Below are 23,392 nucleotides of genomic sequence, written 5' to 3' on the forward strand. Positions count from 1 at the left end.
TGGTACTATGTTCTGGATTTCTGACCAAACCACTGTTGATAACACCCATGTCTTACATATTTCTAAGCAGTGCTTGCACAGCCTCAAGACCTCTGCTTCTCACGCCACCAGTGAGGCTGGAGGTACAGAAAAAGCTGGGACAGTTGACCCCAAACTGACTGAAGGGCTCTTCCATAAAAGATGATGTCATGCTCAGCACATAAAGCTGGGGGTAGAAGAAGGAAAGGGGGACATTCAGAGTGATGGCATTTGTTTTTCGAAGTCCCATGTGACACATGATGGAGCCCTGCTTGCCTGGAGATGGCCAAACACCTGCCAAACACATGGTAAATGAGTTCCTTGTTTTGTGGTTTGGTTTTTGTTTTTTGGTTTGTTTGTTTTGGGTTGTGTTTTTTTTTTTTTTAATTTTGTAAATGTTTATTTTTTAAAAATATGTTTAAAATGTTTAATTTTGCAAATGTTTTAATGAAACTGAATTTATCCCAAATCTATGAGTTTTCTCACTTTAACCCTTCTGATTCACTTCCCCCATCCCACTATGGGGGAGCGATCAAGTGACTGTGTGGAGCTGAGCTGCCCACTGGGGTTAAACCACAACCAGCTTTTAATTATTCTGGTAACAGGCAAACCACTTGTTTTGTTTTGGTGGGTTTTTTGTTTGTTTGTTTTTTGTTTGGTTTTTTTGTTGTTGTTGTTTTGGGTTTTTTTTCTTTCATTATAATAAAACAACCACTTTTGTTTTGTAAGTAGTTTTCTTCTTTATTTTCAAATCACCTTTGGTGGTGGGAAGGAAGACAGATTCAGATTTAAAGGGAGATTTGACACAGTTTCAGCTACTAAGTGAAGCCTATTACTTTTGCCATTTTTGAGGTATATGCTGCTTTGTAATTCAGACATACAAAAAATGTTAACACTTTTAAGCAAAAATGTGTACATAAGCAAGCAAAATAAATATGTTTAGTGTGGATGTTGTAAGAGAGCAGAAAATCAAGAACAGCATAAGTAGCTCAGAATGTTCCAACTGAATCTAACTTAGAACATGACTCCATGTGCTGCCTGGTCCATGTGTCCTATTTCCTGTCTAGGTTTATCAGGACATCAACAAGAGGAGTATAGGAAATTGTCTTTCTGTTGCCAAAATACAAAATTTGCATCATGTTGGGAATGTGCTCCACGATATTTGCAGGGCTGATATGTCCCATGCTACAGATATATTCAGTGTCTGGCTCCTGCTGCACAGTAAAGAGAAATTTGATAGTGGTCTCATGAAAGGGCTTATCTCTTTACTCAAGAACAAATAGAGTTATGTCTGATTGCAGTAGTTGTAACCCAAGGATATATTCTTAATCCAATATACCTGAACAATCTATTGAAATGACCCAAGAAAGTATGGAAAGTTATACAAGGGAAGAACTATAAATTGATAGATACAATAAGAAGCAAATCTTATTTTTTTCTAATTCTTTAACATCTAGGATTTTTTCTAGAACTGTAAATATCTCAGTAATTAGCAGTTATAAAGCTTGCATAGCTAAATACATGACACTGCAACAGTTTACTTTCTTTTTATTAAGAGACAAAATTTATGAGCCCATTTAAAGAAAACTATAGCCATTAGGCATCGATTACAGACTGAGATTTTCTGTAGCTAATAAAAAAACTATGTTCTTGTTGAATACGATAAATGGCCATATAAATGAATTTCAATATTTTTGGGCAGAAGACAACATGCCTAAATACTTCTCTTGAATGTTAGCAAATAAAAGAATGCAAGATGAAATTAGTATTTCTCTGCCAACAAACAGGGATACAGCTGAAGCCTTCTATACATTAAGATCAAACAGACTTATAATAGCTGGCATTGGCATTTCATCCACAATATAATATATACAATGATATATATATAATGTCTTCAACAATACTATATATATATATAATGTCTTAAACAGGTGGCCCAGGTCAAATCTAACTCCAAATTAAAAATACCATACAATTTAAGAAATCCACATATGATCAAGAAATATTGCTCTAGACCAATATAGTATACTTTTGTAAAAAGGGCCACTAGAAATAGATTGATATCAGACCATCTGTACTGTTAGTTACTACAACTAGAGATCCTGAATCTACAGCTGGTGACTCATGTATTAGCTTTACCAAAACTAAGCATCTGAACTTTCAAAACTGTATCAACAGAGTCAATTTACAATGAGTCAGCAAACTGCAAGTCCATCAAACAGGACGGCAAGAGAAATAACAGCTTTTCTGATTTTAACAGAAGAATTTGCCTTCCATTTCTTTGCAAGCAATTATACTTATTTTTTAATTGTGCACTTACTTTAACATGCCCAATAGTGACAGTTTCTAATAGAAAATTTCTCAGAGGTACCTAGATCTCAGATGATTACATGTCAAATGTTTTTATCCTACACAAAACAAGGTAATGGATGGATAAGTAAATAGGTAAAAGGATAGGTGCAAAGCATTAGTATGTGTGCATATAAATGTCCATGCATGACAAGAAAGTTTTGTAGCAATCCCATTAAATGCCTAAAAGTCTTCTAAGTAGATGTTAAATAGCAATTAAAAAAAAAGTCTGGGACTTGCAGGATGTTGTCTTTTAGTAACCTTCGATTTTGAGGATGAAAAATTTAGATTTGTCATCCACTTCTACAGTGAATAATGAGCTAATATATTTACAGACAGATGAATGCAGTATTCTTGATTTCTCTTTAAAAAGGTAGCTACAGACTAAATTAATTATTTTAATAAAAGAGGGAATACAATAAAACACAATAAAACCCATAAATACGGTGAAAGGACTATGTTTTCAAGAACTCTACCCAACCCTTATAAATGTAAATGAGACTGTTTACTGTGGTACCATTACTCATGAGTATAAATATTTTCTCTTTTAGTAAAGGCAAAGATTTTAAAACAAAGTAATTTCTAAAAGTTGTGTATTATAAAGCTTTTCACATATGGAAATTGTAAAGGTTTATAGATTGTAGTCCATGTTATAGTAAGAAAGAATTACTATCCTTCACGACCTTGAGCAGGTAATTTAATTCTTTCTTCTCCCCTTTTCCTTCTTATTCTTCACCTATGAATCCTGTTTTTATTGTAAGCTCTTTGAAGAAGGAATTATTTATATCTATAGTTTAATCCTCCAGTACTGAGTGGGGACTGCAGAAACAATTGCAATGCAGATACAACAAATGGATGTACAGGTAGCCACAGCTGAAAGCGTCATACCTATTGTTACAGTTACCTATGAAGATGCTTCTTGGTTTGGAGCATGTGCTCTAAAGAAAACTTGTATTCCTTTTGTTAAAAACTCCTAATGGTTTCTAATAGTTTCTAGAGTTCACTACAGACTTCATTTATTGTCCTTATCACTCAATTCCTCCCTTTCTGTCTTCACTTGCCTGCTTTCTGTCCCTCTACAACATATTGTTACTGTAGGAGGTATTCACACTGTCTAACTTTAGTCAACTAATTTAGGGCTCTGAATCACCCTCTTTGAGTGCCTACATCTCATAGAATATGACTATATATGGAATAGACATTTTTAAACTCAGGTGTTCTAATATATGCTTTTTTCAAGCACCCAACGTAGCTTGGCCTAGGTGGTATTAATATTCCACTGCGTAAAGCAGTTCCTGGCAACAGTAAGCAAATTTATTAAGTGACTGGGTTACAGGTATTTTTGCACTGGCTTGGCATCTCACTTTCATTTTTTTCTCACCTAGATTTAATGCAGTAATCACACTATCTGTAGCAAAGCATAAAAGAAAAAAAAATTAAAGAAGATTAAATTCAAATAGTATTTACTCATTGAATTTGCTAAAATATCCATAGACTTTAAAAAGCAAATGCCTGCTCAATAAATTGCTGCATTCAGCCAAGGAGGCTGCAGCTGTGAGTAAGACAGTACATCAGTCCCACGCCTAACCACATCTTGACCTTTCTTTTGAGACTGTCAACAAAGGTGCCAATTAGAGCAATGATTTAGAGCAACACATTTTGCGTTCTGCTAAACACAACTGTTACCAAGGGGACAAAGATCATGCATTTTGCTTCATACTGGATGCCTGATTGGCTCAATACAGATCTTCCACTGACAACCACTTTGGTAAGCCTCAAGATGAGAAGTAGGTAAGTGCAACACCCACATACTTTTCTTTTGATCTCCTGGGACACAGAAAAGCTTATACTGTAAATATCTGAAGGATTTCCTGGCATATTGTTGATTTTGTTTCGTTTATCATCTCTCACACACAAACTCAGTCATCTACGAAATTACTAAATTCTTTTTGTTTCAGGACAATGTTAAACTATTTGTTTCTATATATCACAACTAATATATGGCCATAAATTATGCATCTGAATTCAACATAATGAGAGCTGCTAGCCAGGTGTTCAAACTTAGCTTCTGAAAGCCTCCCCTTCAACCAAGCCATAATAAAAGGCTTAAGCAACATATGAATCAACTATCAAATTATTTATTTAAAGAATTGTAAATGAGATAGGGCGATGAGAGACAGAAAAATAAGAAAATATTTTCTGTCTCAGTTGCAAAATGAATGTATGCAATTTTGATAAAACTTAGAGAGGCAAGATGAAAACAATGTGTAGTTGAATATGAATTGTCCATAGCATAAAAAATACGTGAGTTATGTATCAAGAGTAGGGAAAATACTCTGATACAGTCTTAAATATAGGATTAAATTTTATCTTGGATTTCCATTAGCAGGATACATGTTGATGATCTCACAAACATAATCTAAAGACCACAAATTGATTTTGAGTGTACAAGAAAATCTTTAGCTGACACAGACATTCAAAGAATTGCTTTCAAGGAAGTCAGGCATTTCCACATGTAGTTCACTAAAATTAAAAAACCCTATATATATAACAGTTACTATTAATTAATATATATAATATCTATAAAGTTCAATTAAAATAAGTGGACTAGTTTTACTCAATGCAAAATTTTTTGTCCATCCCAATCAGATCGGTTTTCCCACAGCAATTGCTATGATCTGATCTTCTAAGGAGAAGCACAGGACATGGAACGACACAAGACACGTCCAACTACGTTTTCAGTACAAGAAGTATTTCAAACTGAATCTGTATTAAGGCATACTGACTGACATTCATGATAGGCCTACTTGCTTGGATCTACCAAATCCTGAGAGGTGGGAAGAATTTACATAACATACTCTACTTTAAATCTCATATATCTCAGTAAATGTTATGAAAAAAAACTTCAAACATTTGCCTAAAATTTACCAGGCAGTTCAGAGAAGTTCGCATGCAAACTAGCTACTGCTGCATTAAAATTCTTTTACAGTTAGGCACAGGATTAACAAGATTTTTTACCAGTTGTCTCTTTTTTTTAAAATAAGTACTCTGTCTTTTGGGGGTGGGGGTGGTGGTTTGGGTTTTTTTTGTCTTATGGTGAGAAAGAGTGTATTGTGTAAGAGCAAGCTATGATGTAACTATGATCAACACTTCTGTCTGTACTTTACATCCTTAATTGCTTCCCTAAAACTAGCCTGGGAAAAAAAAATCAGTACCTTGAACACATAGTTTTAAAGCTATAAAAAGAAGCTAATTGAACTGATATGTTGTTTAAATTTTAAAGAAAAAGACAGTATAAACTTCATTGCTTGTCTCTTTGGTGATTTTATTCTCCCCCTGTCTCCTGCAGCCCTAACTTAATATTGCATGAACAGAACTATGTTATACCCGCTTAATGGAATATGAATTGAAACCTAAAAGTTAAAGGCCAATCTGATTTCACTGTTCAAAATCAATAAAATCTGAAATTTAACAAAAACCAGATGAACATCTAAAAACAAGTCAATGACTGAAGCTGTCACAGCTACGATTTCTTTTAAATGACAACTACTATTAAGTTGGCTACTAAAGACTTGCCTTTAAAACAAAAATATTATTCATTCAGTAGAATCAAGCTTTTACAGAAGTACAACATAGAACTCTTCAGGCTAGAGAACATTTTGCATTTTATTTACGTTTATTTTTGATATGGTTTTACAGTAAATGGTCAGTAAGAGCTTGAGAATATAACACAAAAGTTTGCAATACTGTATTTAATTTTGATAGGAAGGAAAAGATTAAGTATTTCCACTGATTCAGCCTTGGGTTCCATATCAATTGGGAAAATTCAAAGGAGGCACTCTGAAAGTTATGTTTTCAAAAGTCAACAGTCAAGTTCTATGAATGGACAGCATTCACATACCTGCTGATGTTTACAGGCTGTTAATGATAGACTAATATACTTAAAGGAATACTTAATATGGAAGGAAATAATGTAGACATCTTGTGCTTAGGCAAAATCCAAGCATTTTGTGAAATCTTTGTAAGTATGAAAACAGAAGTTTCTTTTATTAAGATTCAGCTAGAAGAGCATTTTCTTGTCTAACAGAGAAATGACATGATACCTTGTATGTTACCTGTCAAATACTTTGATTTGATAAATTCTCCATTTTCCAAAGTCACATTGGTATGGAAAAAAAAAATGAAGTTAATGCAATAATTAACGTATCTGTCCATCTAGCTTTAATGTTTTCAGCTGTTTTCTTCTGGGAACCGTATATAATTCTGCTCTGGGAGATTTGACTGGATGGTTTAAGGATCACGTTTTGTCTTACATAGAAAAGTATAATTAAAAGTGTCCAGAAAAAGTCAATGTCTTTGAAAAATAGAGTTCTGTCATAAAGAAAACAAAACAAAAAAAACCCAAACTGAAACAAAACAAAACAAAAAAAAAGGAAATACCAAGTGATTTGAGAGTATTCATAAAAATAGATTTTCAACAGTATCTGTGTCTTACTTGGATGAAGTCTGAGTTCCTCTTTAATAAAATCAGAATTCCTGTTGGTTTTAACTGTTATGTTTTTTAAGTGATACTGTAAGAACTAAATAGAAAAATTGCATATATTTATGTCTCTGTGATTGTATACATGTGGAAAAATACCAGTAAGGGCAGCACAAAATTGTTCCTTAATCAAGTTCTTGATCAAGTACAGGACAGCTGAATACTATACACATATACACCTATGGCTGTAAACTTCAGATTAAAAAAAAAATGGGGGGGAAACCCCTAAATTCAGAAAGGTTACTCTTTGTGCCTCAAAATTTTATTAGTTTATTTAGCCTAAAGGAAAAAAAAAATCATAATTACATTTTGGTATTTAAGAAATTGAAAGGCAGAGGTACCAAAACACCACCTAATCCTGCTCCCAGTAGTTACACAAACTCCTGTAATTCAAACTTGATGTTTTTCATGTTAAAGATTTCAGGATGAAACTGGATTTTCCAAATAAACAAGTATTTTAACCAATATCATCCTTAACAGGTTATTCCCACTGTAATATTTCACTTACTATCCTGTGCATCAAAGTAATAACTATTGATACCACTCTCCAGAAAGAAGTCATTATTTGGGACTAACATCATAGAAGGATGGAAAGTATTTAAACATTCTATTTGAAAAATGCAGTATCTTCTATGAGTTCTGATATCCTGCTACACTGGGGAACAAAGGAGAATGCACAGCCTTTTAAGGAAAGTAGAGAACCAAGAAGCCTGTCTGAAAATGGGAAAATCAGAATATATTAAAATAAATACTTATATAGGTTCTAGAGAAAAAAAGAAAAAAATCCTGAAATGAAAGAAGTACAGATTCTTCCCTGAAATGTTATAGCAAAACAGGTTTATTTCAGACAGCATTTAAATACTTATTCATTGATATATTTTATCATTATGGGTTTACATGAAAAATAGTGGGATACAGTCTTTGCTTAGTGAGTAACAGCTTCCTAGATGTGTTGAAAAGTATTCTGTGACATTGTCCCAAATTAAAAAGCACCATTGAAAAGGCATATATTTATCTCTTAACACTATTGAATGCACACACATTTCAAGAGATATATTACTCCACAGCAATTGCAAAGCACAGATATTTTCAGTATGAAGCCAGCACCAGCACATAATTGTCACTCTTTTCCATATGTATTGTTTCCACAAAATGCTGCCACCAATCATTTAATGCTATTTTCTTAGGTTTGGTGGGCAAACTGTAAAATCTGACAAAACTTTTTATTAGGTGGCTGCTTATTTTGCAAATCTATTGTGAAAAGCATTCAGCTTTGAATTGTTGCAGTGAGCTCATATTTTTGGTATACATTTTTTCCTCTAAATTAACTAAATGACACACAGTATAGTTTCTGTTCTTACATTCGATGCAAAAGTGTCATTAATAATACACTAATAGGTGTGACTGTACAATTTATGGTCTATCTCTGTCACTCTCATGCTTCACAAGCCCTGTGGTATTTCAGAACCTTCTAAAATAAGTGAGAGCACTGAGTTTTCTTCCTATTCTTCCTTCAAATGAGAAACTCTAAATTTTCAATTGTGCTATCTTATACTGGTAATTTTTGTGTTGCTATGAATGAACAAAAAGTTCACAGTGGCAAGTCTTACTGTCTTATAATTCTACATCCTGTGTTTTACTGTATCAAATTAGCTTGCTAAAGGAAAAAGAATATATGTGGTATAAATACTCTCATACACAGAGATATATATGTGTGCATATTTATGTATAGATATGTATGTATAATTGGTCCACAGATAGCCATAGATTATATTTCATGTTCTGTCCTCTCATTTTATCAGGCACCAGCACTAGTTATTGAGGAGTTACTAGCATTTTCATAGGTTTGTTCACAAATTAAATACTTGATACCTTTTGTCACTTGTTAACTGGTGTCAACCTCTGCTCCACCCAAAATAGTTTGGATTAGGGTTGAGTGGACTACGGTATGGAAAATACAGGATTTATGTCAGATAAAACTATTGGAATATCACAAGAAGTTCTAGCTTTCCTTATAGTTCCTTTACCAAACAGGTAGGGTCTGAGTTGCAGGTGTCTGATCACATTTCCCACCAATATGTTCAGGATCTCTTTTAGTGTCCATTCTGAGTTCAAGGCAGTGGCATGCATCTGTGCAAGGTGTCCCAAGCAGTCTGAGGAGCCTTCTCTGTGCAAGCAATCTTCTTGGTGAAGAAAGGTGGTGAGGTCTGTTGCATACTGTAGGCAGTCAGGGTTGGTGAAGCACACATAGACTCTCTCAGGGAGAGGATGGAGAACACTTGAGAGAAAGAGAGAGAGATACCAGGAAATAAGCAGGCCTAGGGGAGGTCAGGATGTAAAAAGCCTCAAAATAAGTCTGCCCTTCCCCTTTCCAACAAGAACTTTAGATATTTCAAATATTAAAATATCTTGGTTCATATTAGATTGTGAAAGAAAGTCTTGAATATTAACAGCTGCCTAGACCATACAGCTAGTTTGGTTTTTCCTTATTTTCACAAAGTCTGAGGTGTAAGAAGTAGACTCATATGCTCCTGCGTATTTGGACTGATTATATTCCTGGTTTTTAGGATTATCACCAAGACAATTCTAATGACTGTTGTGTTAGAATTTCGCTCCCATCTTGATTTTGAATGTGTCTGCCCAACATGATGAATTAATTACTTTTCCATTCTCTGTCCTTAATTTCCATATTTGTGGTTGCAAACAGGATAGTTGTTTCTCAAATATTTAGCTTTAATTGCAAAGGCAACTTGGCCCTTAACCTTGTTAGTGTAATTGAATAAATGTGGTGAGAACAGTGTTCCTCTCAAGAGATTCAGTCTCCATCTCAGTCAGACACTAAGTAATTTTGTGATAGGATGCAAAATGAAGCAAAACCTTTCTCAAAGATTAAAAAAAAAAAAAAAAAAAAAAAAAGCAGACATACTGTCAATTTTCACTATAGCAAAACCTCAAGAGCAGGATGTTTTGAGGCACCATACAAGGAACAAGTGTTCAAAATGTATTAAATAATGTTAAAAAAAAGTGAACAGCAATTTGGCAAAATTTACAAATAACAAAGAAATCATGTTAACCAAGTCTAAATAAGACAGGAAACCTGAGAAAAAAATCACTCAGGGAGATGGGCAACCATCTTACGATATGTGATAATAATTTATTGAAAAAACAAACAAAACCCCCACCAAAACAAAACAACAAATCACCAAACAACCAAAACCAAAAATCCAAAAACAAAAACAAAGCAAAGAAACTTAAATCTGTAACAGATAGATTATTTGTTTTATCAGAGATCTCAATTAGTAGCACTATCTTAGGAAAAACACCTGGGTCTTGCTGCAGATGGCTCAATGAAGAGCCCTGCTTGATGAGCAGCTGCAGTCAAAAAAGCACATAAAATTTTCAGATGCAGAAGAAATGAGGTGAAGAATAAGAAAGAAAGAAAATATGTCATTATATGAATCAATAATTTTCCCTTCTCTGGAATAGTGTGAAGTACTGGTCACCCCATCACAAAAAGATATTACTGAATTAGAAGGTATTCAGAAAAGAGTGATTGTGATAATTAGGCATATAGACAAGCCTTCATATGAAAAGATTGAAAAAAATGGAATTGTTAACCTTAAGAAAAAAAAAGATGAATAAGGAGGGATATGATGAAAGTATAAAAATGGTAAGTGGCAAAGAGAAAATAGATCAGGAGCTTCTGTAGTCTTTCGTCTCATAACTCAAGAACAAAAGGACACTAAGTGAAAGTGAAAAGCAGCAGCTCCAAATCCGATAAAAGAACATACTTTTTAATGCAGCACATAATTAGATTATGGAATTCAATGCCACAGGATGTCACTGATGTCAAGACCTTACCAAGACTCAGAGAAAGACTTGGCACTTACAACTCTTGATATTCTTGGGAATTTTATGCTAACTAACTGTTAAAAGGTTTTGAAAGAGAGGTTATGTGCCATATTTCATTATTTAAAAGACAATAATTTAGAAAAGAATTTGGAGAAAAGTTCCCTCTTAGTGGATTTTCCCTTCTCTGGCTGTTTGATTATTTTGTTCTTTTCTTTGCTTCATATGTTGGCATTTTCTCTTGAGACATCTGGGCTGTCTTGGAGAGAGACTGTGTAATAATGAATAACTACTCTGTTCTAATTACTATTATCCCAGTACTACCCCAGTATCTTAGTATCTCCTATAAAATCTTAGTATTAGGACTTTGGGCTTTCCTTTTGCAGCGTAATTGTCTTATGCTCTATTGTATTCCACTCCATTCTGGTTAGCCAACTAGATTTGTCACCCATTGTCAATTAGTATAACCATTGTTGTAAGCTATATAGCATTGTGCATGTGTTTGGAGCAACTGTGAAACTTCTAGAGGCAGAACCAAATACGTTTTTGCTGTGACAGCTATACAATTGATTATGTGTGTCCCAATTGTCTTCCAGCCCTATCTTAACCTCCAGCTATGCTATTGACATCTTGCTTCACATCCTGCAGCTGGAAAACATATGCAATGTCTCTAAAATTGAGGCACTTTAGTTTTCAAACTTCCTATTCTCCACAGCTTACTTAACATATTTTTCTCCTTTCTGCCGCCTGGCTGCTCAAAGAGATAAAGTATTCTTGTTCCCATTTTTGTTCTTATACTATTTATTTTCTAATTCATTAGTTTTTTCTTTACCTAGTTTATTCTATATGAAGGATTTCAGTGCAGGTAAACAATGACAGGCATAAGCATAAAAGAACTTCTCAGATCAGATCTATTAAGTGAAAACTGAAGCAAAAACAGAGTGCGAGAGATACTTGGTAGAAGCAGGATGGCAGATTTTGAACAGCATTCTCAAACAGGTATTCCTCCCACTGTTATAAATTTCATTACATTCTCAAAGCTGGAGGGGATGGAGGCAGGAAAAAAACCTTTAAGTACCTACCTATGTAGCCAGCAAAATACCTGCTAAATTGTGTGAGGTTTCGGGGGTAACTACAAAGTAAATTAAGATATTGGGTGTGTGGGGGCACAGAGAGCAGCTCGTAGGGCCAGCTGTGGAGCTGTACGTGCCTTGAAGAGAAGTTGAATTCAGACAGTGCTTACAAACTGGACACCACAGAGAGACTGTGAAGATACACTTGAAAGAAGAAAGGCAGCCCCAACTGAGCTGAGATGCGACTAGCTACCACGCAAAAACGTGGTATGTTTTGTCTCCTTCACTTCCCCAACAACTTCCATCACAGAAGGTTTTCAATCTGTGGCAGGCCGCCAGATAATCTCATCAAAGTTCTCCTTCTCACAAAAGGCTAGAATGTCCCTTCCAACCTGACCTGTTGTACACTGCTTTGGCACTGACTATTTTCATGAACTTTCATATGCATGCCTCACTAACAAAACATAGTCCTATAATTGTTTTCTCTTTTTCTATTTTAGGAAAAAATATTAAAGTAGCAAAAAATTGGTAATGTTCTACCTCTCACAAATTGAGCCGGTATATCACACACAATGCTACAAAACACCATGCAGATTACATATTTGTGTTGTCTTTGGAACATCCACATTGCAGTCACCACATGGTTTAGATATGTCTGAGGGTTTATAGTCAGTGTGCAAGACTGGTTTTAGGCTGAGTTCAATCCACAGGACATGTACTGAGGACACGCAGGCATAAATATGCTATTGTAGTATGACATTCAATAGTAAAAGCAGAGAAGCTGGCTAGCAACAGTAAAGAATTCAATTTTAAAAGCCCAGAAAAAATGGATCCTACATTATGTGGGATAATAAAAAGCATGAATACTGCTAGTCTCACAGGAATATGAGAGTGTTTTTCCAATCTTTGAATATTTACAAACACCAAATCTGAATAATTGGTATGTTTATTGTTCTTCACATTTTAAATTTTTTATATTTAATTCCCATTGATTACAATTCCTTCACCAAAGGAAATAACTTTCATTTGACAGGCACCTAGTAGCAAAATACTGCATTATATTTTTAAGTACTACCTAAATGAAAAAAAATACCCAAATGATGCACAAATACTGTATTTTCAGCCATATTTTGCCAATTTTATTTTACTAAAACTCACTTAGTATTATCTTCCTTCTTGACAATTCATATTGTGAAAAGACGTAGGAGACCCCCCGACCAGGGGGCAGAGCAGATTTACCTAAATGATCATTATTTTGCAACAGAAAGTTACAAAAAGTTTTCACCAAGATGTTTATGCTCCATTTTCAAGTCTGCCAGCCTTCCTTTTGAAGTCCTCTGTTCTAAATATTGTCACCAGTTAAAAAGCACGCCCTGAAGTCAAGAAACATTTTCATATGAACAACTGATACATTTACTGAAAACTATTCTAACAAATACACTTTCCCCTCTTTAGCAAAGGAAAATAAATGTCACCCATCTATTAAAACAAAAGATAAAATATCCCATTATGGTTATGCAAAATTAGGTTTCCCATATTACCTTATTAATGTTACACAAGACATGCTACCTTCCTGTTTTGCATAGTGAAGCTAAACAACATATTGTACCTTTTTTCCCTATATCTCATATTAGGTCTGTGTTCTTTTGTTATGAATTGTGTCTGATATAGACAAATACACTTCTTTTACCATTAAAATAATCTTATCTTGAAAATTTAAGTCAATTAGATTACATAGAAATGTGCATGGAATGAAATATGTATGTGATAGATTTCACCATTTTAGTTAAAGGGGCACTTTGTTTTGTTTTGTGTCACTGTAGCGGACTTGGTTTTCTTTTCTGCCACTGTATACTTGATAATTTGGTAGAAGTACCAGTGAATACCATTCTATCTGCTTCCATTACAGTAAATGTCTTTTAAACAGAAAAAGAATTTGTGCCTATTTTAAAAGACAAAAATTAATGTGCAGAATGTTTTAAGTCCCCATTCAGCACTTCTAAAAAGTGAACCTTCTAAACCTGGAATTTCGCTTACCCAATTACAAGTTAGGTGTCAGGAGTAAAGGTGAAACTAAGAGATCTTCTGAAAACAAAGGCCTACTGCGTTTTATGCTCTCCAATCTATTGCAACTTTGACTATTTAACATAGAAAATCATACTCAGTCCTCTGCTGAGCTCACAGGCTTACATGTAGCTTTCTCTACACCTTATTGGGATTTGGCATACATGACACTTTATCCTTAATCCAAAAGTAATTTTTTTTTCCACTCAGTGCAGAGATTGAGCTATGCTTAATGGTTTTGAATTAGTTTCCCTAAGGCTGAAGAGCTTCCTTTTTTTCTCAGACATTTCAATCAGGAATGGTGTGGCTGGAAGACACCAACAGCAAGGTACAGCTTTTTTTATTCTCTAGTTTTCATGAGGATGTAAGTCACATTTCCACAAAAACAATTAAACAATCAGAAAAGCTTAAATGTACTTAATATTAAGTCTAAACATAACTCATACCTAACATTAGTTATAAATATCTTGGGTTTTTGTTTCCCCTGAGATTGCTAGTAAGAGGAATTATGAAAATGCAAAGCAATCTCTGAGTCAATAAGACTTTTATAAACCACTGCGGAGATAGACATTCTGGATCACTCTTTTCCTTAGTTCATGAAATTCAGTGGATTTTCAGTTCATGGTAACTGGAGTTCTCTCTTGAACTATTCTTCTTCATTTCACTTCTAATCTCCCAAACATCAATGTTCAGACATAAGAACATTTTTTTTCCTAGCTCATTCTTTTCTTCCAAAAGACCTCAAAGCACAAAGCAGACAATTATTTATCCAGAGATGGATGAAAGTGGACATTATTTTCACATCATTTATATTTTTAGTAAGTTTACAGACAATACCAAGTTGGGTGGGAGTGTTTCCTGTTGGAGGGTAGGCAGGCTCAACAGAGGGATCTAGAAAGGTTGGATCCACCCTAGGTGAATTGCATGAGGTTAAATATGGCTAAGTGATGGGTTCTGCACTTGGGTCACAATAATCTCATTCAGCCCTACTGTTTTGGGGATGGATGGCTGGAAAGCTCCCAACAAAAAAGGACCTGGGGTGCTGGTTGGCAGCTGGCTAAACATGATCCAACAAGTGCGCAGGTGGCAAGAGGGCCAATGGCATCCTGGCCTGTATCAGCAACAGTGTGACCAGCAGACCAGGGCAGTGTCCTCCAGTACTCTGCACTGGTGAGGTCACACCTCAAATCTTGAGTTCAGTTTTGGGCCTCTCACTATGGGACACTGACGTGCTGGACGATGTCCAGAGGACGGCAATGAATCTGGTGAAGAGTCTGAAGCCCAAGTCTTACAAGGAGCAGCTGACATTATCAGGGTTGTTTAGACTGTTAAAAAGGAGGATCAGGGGTGAACTTGTACTCTCTACAAGTACCTGAGAAGATGCTGTAGCCAGGTGGGGGCTGTTCTCTTCTCCCAGGTAAAAAGCAATAGGATAAGAGGAAATGGCCTCAAATTGTGCTGGAGGAGGTTAGATAGGATATCAGGAAAATATCTCAGAGAAAAGGTTGTCCAGCATTTAAATGGGCTGCCCAGGGAAGTTGTTGAGTCACCATTCCTGGAGGTATTTAAGACGTGCAGTTGTGACCCTTACAGACATGGCTTAGTGATGGACTTGGCAGTGCTCGGTTAGCAGTTGGACTCACGATCTTAAAGGATCTTTCACTCATAAATTATTCTCATTCTGCAAAGTTCTGACATGGAATGAAGGAATAGAGAGTCCTAAACATGTTAGAGTCTGATTTTTTTTCAGCATTTGGAGGGAAGGTATATTTGGGGTATATTTTGTCCTTCACTCAAGCTCTAAAAGAACTAAGACTCAGAATCATGTAGTCTATAAGTATTCCAAGTGAAGGAATCCATTGGAATTGTAGCTATTTGTGTAAAATTATGCAATTCTGATTAGTTATTAAGTTCTGAAATTCCCAGGTGCTAACACAGGCTTCAATTGCCACATGATAAGTCAAAAGCAAAAGGATAAGCTCCCTGCAGTAACTAAGATGATGACTGAAGACCTAAGAGCTAGCATTTGGCCATAATGAAGATTCAGGACAAACGGGGCTGAGAAATAATTTTAACCAACAGTGGACAATTTTTGATAGAGAAAATAAAAAGATGTTATTGATCTTGTCAACCTTTTCTCACACTCTTCTTAATAACTACGGCCAAATTATAAGTAGTATCTCCTACTAAACTGTTCATGCCAAGAAAATTTCCATACAATTAACTCCAAATAATGAATAGCCTACAGGACAACTTTTGTTCTTTATAACCTCATACACTTTTAACAATCTTTTCTAAAACAGTAGTTAGAATTGTGACTCTTGGCCTTAACAGAAATCATTAGCAGGTGAATGTTATCAAGAAAATTAGCATGTAGGTAATTTGTTATTTGCTGTGTGCTACTTCTCTACCAATGTCTTCTAATGTCTTGGGCAATTTACAGATTCAGTTTTCATTCAAGTGAGGCATTTGAAATGCTAGGTTGGTCCCAACATTCTGAAAATTATCTATAGCTGTTCCAAGCTACTTCTCACATGTCCTAATGGGCAGTATTCTGGCTTTGCAACAGCTGTTGGCCTATTTAGACTGTATCTAATTATCCTCTGAAAAAGTATGGCTTTATAAAGGAATCTGTGAGGTACCAATAACAACTCCTTTTTCAACAGGTCTAAATACAATATTGAAACACTTTTACAATACATTGTTCACTCCGTGGGTTTTTTTTTATATATTCACCAACTTGTAATTTGGTAAATTTTGTCTTTTTGTTGTATTGGGAACTTAAATTTAGCCTATTTCCAAAGAGAAATTGACCAAAACTTCACAAGAATCTGAAGAAGACAGAACTAGTCTCTGAGAGAAAGTATAGAAAGACTAATGAAATGCCTACATCAGAGAAATTAGCTGCAAAAAGGAAAGAATTTCCTGTTAAGAATTTCACTCTCTAGCATAAAAAATATTTATACTTCTCTAACCTGTAAGCAAGCTATTACTGATAAAAATACCCACTGATAGTCACAAACTTTTAAAAATTATAATACAAAAACAATTATAAGAAACTATTTTAAGGAATAGAATTACAATTCAGGCATTGTTTGGGAAGGCCATTATTTGCTGTTTTTAAAAGTAGTTTAACTGCACCCACATATCTATGGCAATATATCAAACATCCCCCAAGTGACACCATACACACTCAATCTATCATTCTCAAGGTGCTCTGCTGCCCTCAAAGAAAGTAAAAGCATTTTAATAAATAATCAAGGCACAAAATCACATTTCACTTTGAGGAGACTTTTCCTACTACTTTACTCTCAACATAGAAGAAGAAGAAGAATGGCCCCTTCAAGTAGGGGCCATTTCCTGTGTGCCTGTGGAACAAATGTCTCCATTGGAAATAGTAGCAAGAATTCTCCCTCTTCCCTCCCCATTCAACATAAACTTTGTACTGTGTAACCTGCCAAAGGGTAGAGGAAAGGATTCATGAGAGTGAATCCTCTCAGCTTGAGCATGTAAAACTTATTATTACCATGACAGAAATCTCATTTTCCAAGCATACTTTCTTCATTGCAGAATACACAAGGTTTAAATGCAGATGCAGTCAAAATCTCATTAATGACTCAGATCAAGAGCTGCCATTGATCATTAAAACATAAATACAGTGACTTCTAAATCTTAAAATGACACAGTAGCTGTGCATTTTGGGAAATGAGAGGAACTGTGACTATAATGTAACAATCCATGAATATTTTCTTCCTGCTGTCTAGGCATTGCTGAGATTTTCTAGGTAACATGAAAAGAACAACATAGCCTTTATATGACATTTTTAAACTATCTGTTTAAAAAATAGAGAAATAGTCTGTGTTTTTCTTAATGTCTATCATATTCTGCTTTCCTGATGTGTGTGCGGTTTGCCTTCACTCTGAAAAGAGTTGCTTTAAAAAAAAACAACTTTAAAAGCTTCTCCCTTTATTTTTAAAACACAAGATTTTATGAATCTTATTCTAAACATTATCTAAAGAAGCATATCTTACTAGAATACAAAGTTTGAAATACAATGGAAATTTTACATAAATGAACACAAGCCACCACTTGCTAGTAATGGATTAGAATGTGAACTGGGCACCAGCTACCGGTAATGGCCAGCAGTGGGACTCACTGTCTTCATCACTTATCATCACAAAAAATGCTATCTGGCAATTAAAGATATGGAGTTAAATAAAAGAAAAGCCTAAAAAATAATGTAACAGAAAAGAATTCTGGTGGTCACATCTGAGATTCCCTAATATTCATAAAAAAGAAACTAGTGTCTATTTCCCATTTATATTTAAATAGAAAATAGACACTAGTGCATTTAATGGGAATGGAGAGTGATTACAACAAAGAGTCCGATACCACAAAAAAAAAAAAAAAAAAAAAAAAAAAAAAGAGATAAAAAAGAAGATACACAAAAAAGAAGGGAAAAAAAACACAAAAAAACCCAACCAAACAAAACAAAACAAAACAAAACAAAACAAAAAAAACCAAACCCCAAAACAACAACCAGCATGGGCTTAAAAATCTTTTAATTCTAAATTTCACTCATAAAGCCACAATTTGGAAGAGGTGTTCATGAAATCTTTTCAATTTCATGTGACACACAATATGTGATCTGATTGATACAAAATAATAACCAATCAAATAACTGTAATTGTACCTAAAATGACACTGTATTGCAAATGAGTTCTTTGGGAAGTCAATGAGAATTACCAAGTGACAAAACAAATTGTCTGTGACAAAAAAAACTGCAGCTGGAGTATTGCACAGCAGTAATGCTATTGGTCTAGGTGGGCAGAATTTAGAGGAAAATTAAGCACTTCCAAATCAAAGAAAAGCAAGCGTGTGGTGGGTTGACACTGTCTGGACACCAGGTGTCCACAAAAACTGATGTATCTCTCCCTTCTTCATCTGGACAGGTGACAGAAAATATAATGAAAAGCTCATGGGTCAAGATAAGGACAGCAAGAGATTGCTCAGCAAGTACTGTCACAGGCAGAACAGAATAGAGTTTGGGAAATTAACCAAAGTCATTACCAGTCAAATGAGAGCTGGATAATGGGAAGTAAACCCAAATTTTAGTGACATCTTCCTTCCACACCTCCCTCCTTTCTGGACTTAACTTCATACCCTAATCTCTACGTCCTCCCCTCTGCAGCACAAGGGACAAGGAATGGGGGCTGAGGTCAATGCTGCTCCCTCAGGGGGCGAGTACCTCACACTCTTCCCCTGCTCCAACATGGTATCCTTCCCATAAGAGACAATCCTCCATGAAATTCTCCTCTGGGAATAACTCCCACAGGATGCTCTTCAGCACTGGCTGCAGCACGGGTCATTTCCACAAGGTGAAGTCCTTCAGAACAGGTTGCCAGTGTGGGACCCCCATGGGACAGGTCACAAGTCCTGCCAGCAAACCTGCTCCAGCATGGGCTCCTGTCTCTCCATGGTTCCACAGGAGCCAGGAGCTTGCTCCAGCACAGGGTCACAGCTTCCTTGGGGTATCCACCTGCTCAGGCATTGGGTTCTCCATGAGCTGCAGGGGCACAGCTGCCTCAACCTGGGCTGCACCATGGACTGTAAAGCAGTCACTTTTTATCCTTCTTAAATGCGTTATCACAGAGGTGTTACCACCATCACTGATGTGTTTCGCCTTTAATCAGCAGTAAGTCTATCCTGGAGCTGGCTGGCATTGACTCCTATGGACACAGGGAAAGTTTCTGGAAGCTTATCACTGAAGCTACCACCGTAGCAGCCCCCACTATCAAAATTTTGCCCCATAAACCCAATACAAGAGCAAACAGCTGCCCTCTCACAGGTGTCAGCTATCCACCTTAGGAAGATCACCAACACGCCTGCCAGATGTGTTGAAATATCATTTTCAGGAATAATCTAAGGTAAATTCCCTCCAGCATAAGTCCCAGTCTCTACAATATGCATCTCTCAATAAATTACAGGTTTGCTTTTTTTTAACACTTTACACTTTGGCAATGTATTTTTTTGGTGTTACTCTGTGTTAAAGAAATGCAGGAGCAAATCAGGCCTCAAAAGTTGTTCTTCATACATTCCCTGCAATGTAATTGGCTTTATCTGGTTTTAAATGAAAAGCAGCACACAAAGAGTAGGACCCTGGCAGGGGGAAAAAAATCTTTGAAAAGAGCAAATAAATGTAAACTCATGAACAGTACTTATCTAGCCACTCCAAATTAGAAGTCCCTCCCTTTTCTTTTTACCTCAAACTGAATCACAGTTATTATTTCAATATATTTCCAAGAACAAGTAGTGTGTGTACGCTTGAGGGCTCTGTACCGGAAGACTAAGGAAAAAACCAACAACAAGCTGCAGATTTATGATGCATGAATGAAGCAAATGTTTGTCACATGGCTGGAAAAGCCTCTCTCTCCTACTGCTAGACTTGTTTAGCTGTTATTCAGTATTTATCCTTTTCCTTGCAATCCAGAAAAACAGGAAGATCCTTGAATATCCTCTCAATTTCTTCTTGACTTGTAGGTCTTTACACACCTATCAACAAACCACAGCCTCAGGAAGCTTTCTGTCTCTGTACACCACAGAATATTGGCATGACTAGCATAGTAATTCTGTTTCAGGCATTTGGCTTAACCATCTTCATTGCAAACAAATTGCTTAATGGCTTTGGGTAGCAAACACATACAGAACTGTGCCAACAGATAGAGAAATAGCCGAGTAGGTATGGTTTCTGATCATACTTATTGGCATTGCTTTTAAAACCTCTTCTGAATCATCATTTGCATCATCATCTAAGTCTGATCTTTTTTGTTCAGCAACTTCTTCTTACATGTCTGTCCTAAAACCAAAAAGAAATCAAAAGTCAGGATTTGGTTCCTCCATTCAAAAGCTTGAGAGTTAACAAAGATGTGTAGCAAGAGATTCCTTACTTTCATTAACGACATAAATGAAAGAAGCAAAGCTCCCTAAAAGTAGGGGAAGACAGGGAACAACTCACCTATCAAGAACATAAATACATGAAATGACAAAATCTGGCAGCACACACAGGCACCACAAGACCAAATCCCTTCAGGCTAAAGTGCTTCAAATATTTCTATAAAGTAGCAGAAATTGGACAGGAACTCAGGCAAACCTCTCTGTGCATGGCAAGTACTGAATGAATATTCATTAAATACATTAAATATTATGTAAGAAAAAATCACGTCTTTGAAGCATGGTACAAGTACAACAGTCCACCTACTTTTCATATACTGCAACAATTAATGACATTGTGCATATTTTATCTTGAATGTCTTGCCATTGTTGGAGAACTTATTTGCTGTTTCTGTTAGGAGATACAAAGGAATCATAGAAAATTTCCTTCACATATTCTTGTTTACTTACAGTAAATGTCAGGACACCTGACTTTGTGTCAAAATTGGAAACAAAATACAGCTTTCATGGTCAGAAATAAAACACTAACTGCAATAAAAACCCAACCCTAGAACACAGCAAAATCTTGATGATTTTTTTTATTATTTTTACATATTGTAGGTGGATTTTTTGGCATTTTCACAGCTAAATGGCCATGACTACTGCTTGTGCTTTTAGTCACTCACCTTCACAGCTGCAGCCAATAAATACACTGGCTTCTGAATTTATATTTTAGAAATAGGTTTTATTTCTTCAGGTTGGTAGGTACAAGTTCTGTCATGCACCCAAACACTTCGTAGCACAGATTCTATTGTTTCCAGCAGTGATGACATGAAAAAGTATTTAATGACTCCTTCTGTGCAGCCCTAAGGATGTATGGTGAGCCAACCTAGACATCAATTTAACTAGGTCTATGAGTAAACTTAGAGATCAAGGTCGAATAAAAAAATAAATTAATTTAACCCTGTTTAACAGACCAGTCAGTTCCACTGTCAAAATCTTCCCCTAACTACCACTTTTCTTTTCTTTTATTTTAACTGCCTTCTGTATTTGATCCACCACTGAAAAGTAAGCTTGCTTTCTCTTTTTTCTTTTTTTTTTTTTTCCCCTCACTGATCATTCTTTTCTTATTATATTAAATGTGCTTTTTTGTTTGTTTGGGGTATTCCCCCCCCCCCAAAAAAAAAAAAAAAAAGAAAAATAACTAGAAAATCCATATAATTACATATGGACTTTAATATATATATATATATATAATCTTCTGTGCTATATACACACACACACACATATACATATAGTATAGAAGTACAAATTTTGAAGAATAATTTTCTGCAATTGGACATTTTTGAGAACTAACTTATAATATGAAGGTCTCACATTAGATATAGGGCAAGAATACATGTCTTGAAAAATTTGTTCCAGAATACTTGGTGATATATATTCCAAACTGAAAATATGCTTCTAATCACTGACTTTTAACTCCTATCTATACTAGGAAGGAGATCTTCTTTGAGTGAGTCATCAAAAACTCAGCCTAGTTTTCATCCCAACAACAAAACATCCCTTCAGTGTAAAGAAATTATCTATTGAAGAAGGCTATAGCAGCTCAGAATATTTTAAGTTCACATGGTAAAAATACAAAAAATAAATAGAATCACATTTCTGTTAAATGTATAGTAACTGCTGATTTTTCAGTCTTGAAATTTGCCTAGACCATTAAAAATAATGAAATAAGCTGCTCATGTTTATTCTGTTTTAATATTGGTTTAGGTGTCCAGAGGAAAATATCTATGTTTAACATTTAAATATCAAACACCTTGATTAAATATTAGTGTGTTAAACTAATATTAAGGAAAACTGAAAAAGAGTTAATAGAACTGACCATAAGTCTTTTGGACTACAAGTGCAAAGCACACTTTAAAATTTGACATGTAGGTATTTTTTCAAAAAGTAGTTTGACCCCAAGGTCACAAACAAGAATTGTAATTAAAAAGCAATATTTCTAAATCTGTACTTAGTTCTGGGCTGTGCAAACAGATGCATGTTTACCATCAGAAAGAATCTGTTGGATTCTGACTAAAATCGGCTATGAACATAGAAGCTTAAAGAGTCAGGACAAAAGGTACTCAGCATCAAATCTCCCCACTTGCTCTCTCAAACAAATTAATAATTTAGATTCTTTGTATTCTCATATAAATCAGTGGAAATCCCTTAGAAAAAATATTGAATCAGGCTTCTCAGTCAAGTCTGCCACTTTATAAATACATAAGAAATTTCCTTTAAATCTACTTGGTGGGATCTAAAACAGCTTCTACACCTTGAAGAAGCATTATGCCTTCTCTTAATATTAATTCTTCCTCTTTCTTCTGAATTAATATTCTATTTCAAACATTTTTAATAGTTCAGTTCTGTTTCTCCCGCAAAACCCCATCACAGTAGTATGAACTCCAAAAAACCCCCAAAACTGCAGGGATTTTCTTAGCTCAAAAAAAAAAAAAAAAACAAAACAAAACACACCACCACCACCACCAAAACAAAACAAAACAAAACAAAAAAAAAACAAAAACAA

The 23,392-nt window shown here is 35.3% G+C and overlaps 1 protein-coding gene across 6 annotated transcripts in view; it reads right to left on the reverse strand.

Annotated features, from left to right (window-relative positions):
• Window positions 1–23,392, reverse strand: part of PCDH9 (protocadherin 9) — a 671,353-nt gene that overhangs the window by 483,388 nt on the left and 164,573 nt on the right. The window contains exon 3 of one of the 6 annotated variants that reach the window (XM_039714633.1): window positions 7,823–9,185. The exons of the other annotated variants lie outside the window; for them this stretch is intronic. Coding sequence (XP_039570567.1) covers window positions 9,165–9,185 — 21 coding nt within the window. The 3' untranslated portion in view covers window positions 7,823–9,164. Of the gene's footprint in view, window positions 1–7,822; window positions 9,186–23,392 lie in introns of those variants that run through there. 6 annotated transcript variants of the gene reach the window in all.

Source organism: Passer montanus, unplaced genomic scaffold (genome assembly GCF_014805655.1).
Source record: "Passer montanus isolate IOZ18808 unplaced genomic scaffold, ASM1480565v1 scaffold30, whole genome shotgun sequence".
In the NCBI taxonomy this organism is placed as follows: domain Eukaryota; kingdom Metazoa; phylum Chordata; class Aves; order Passeriformes; family Passeridae; genus Passer; species Passer montanus.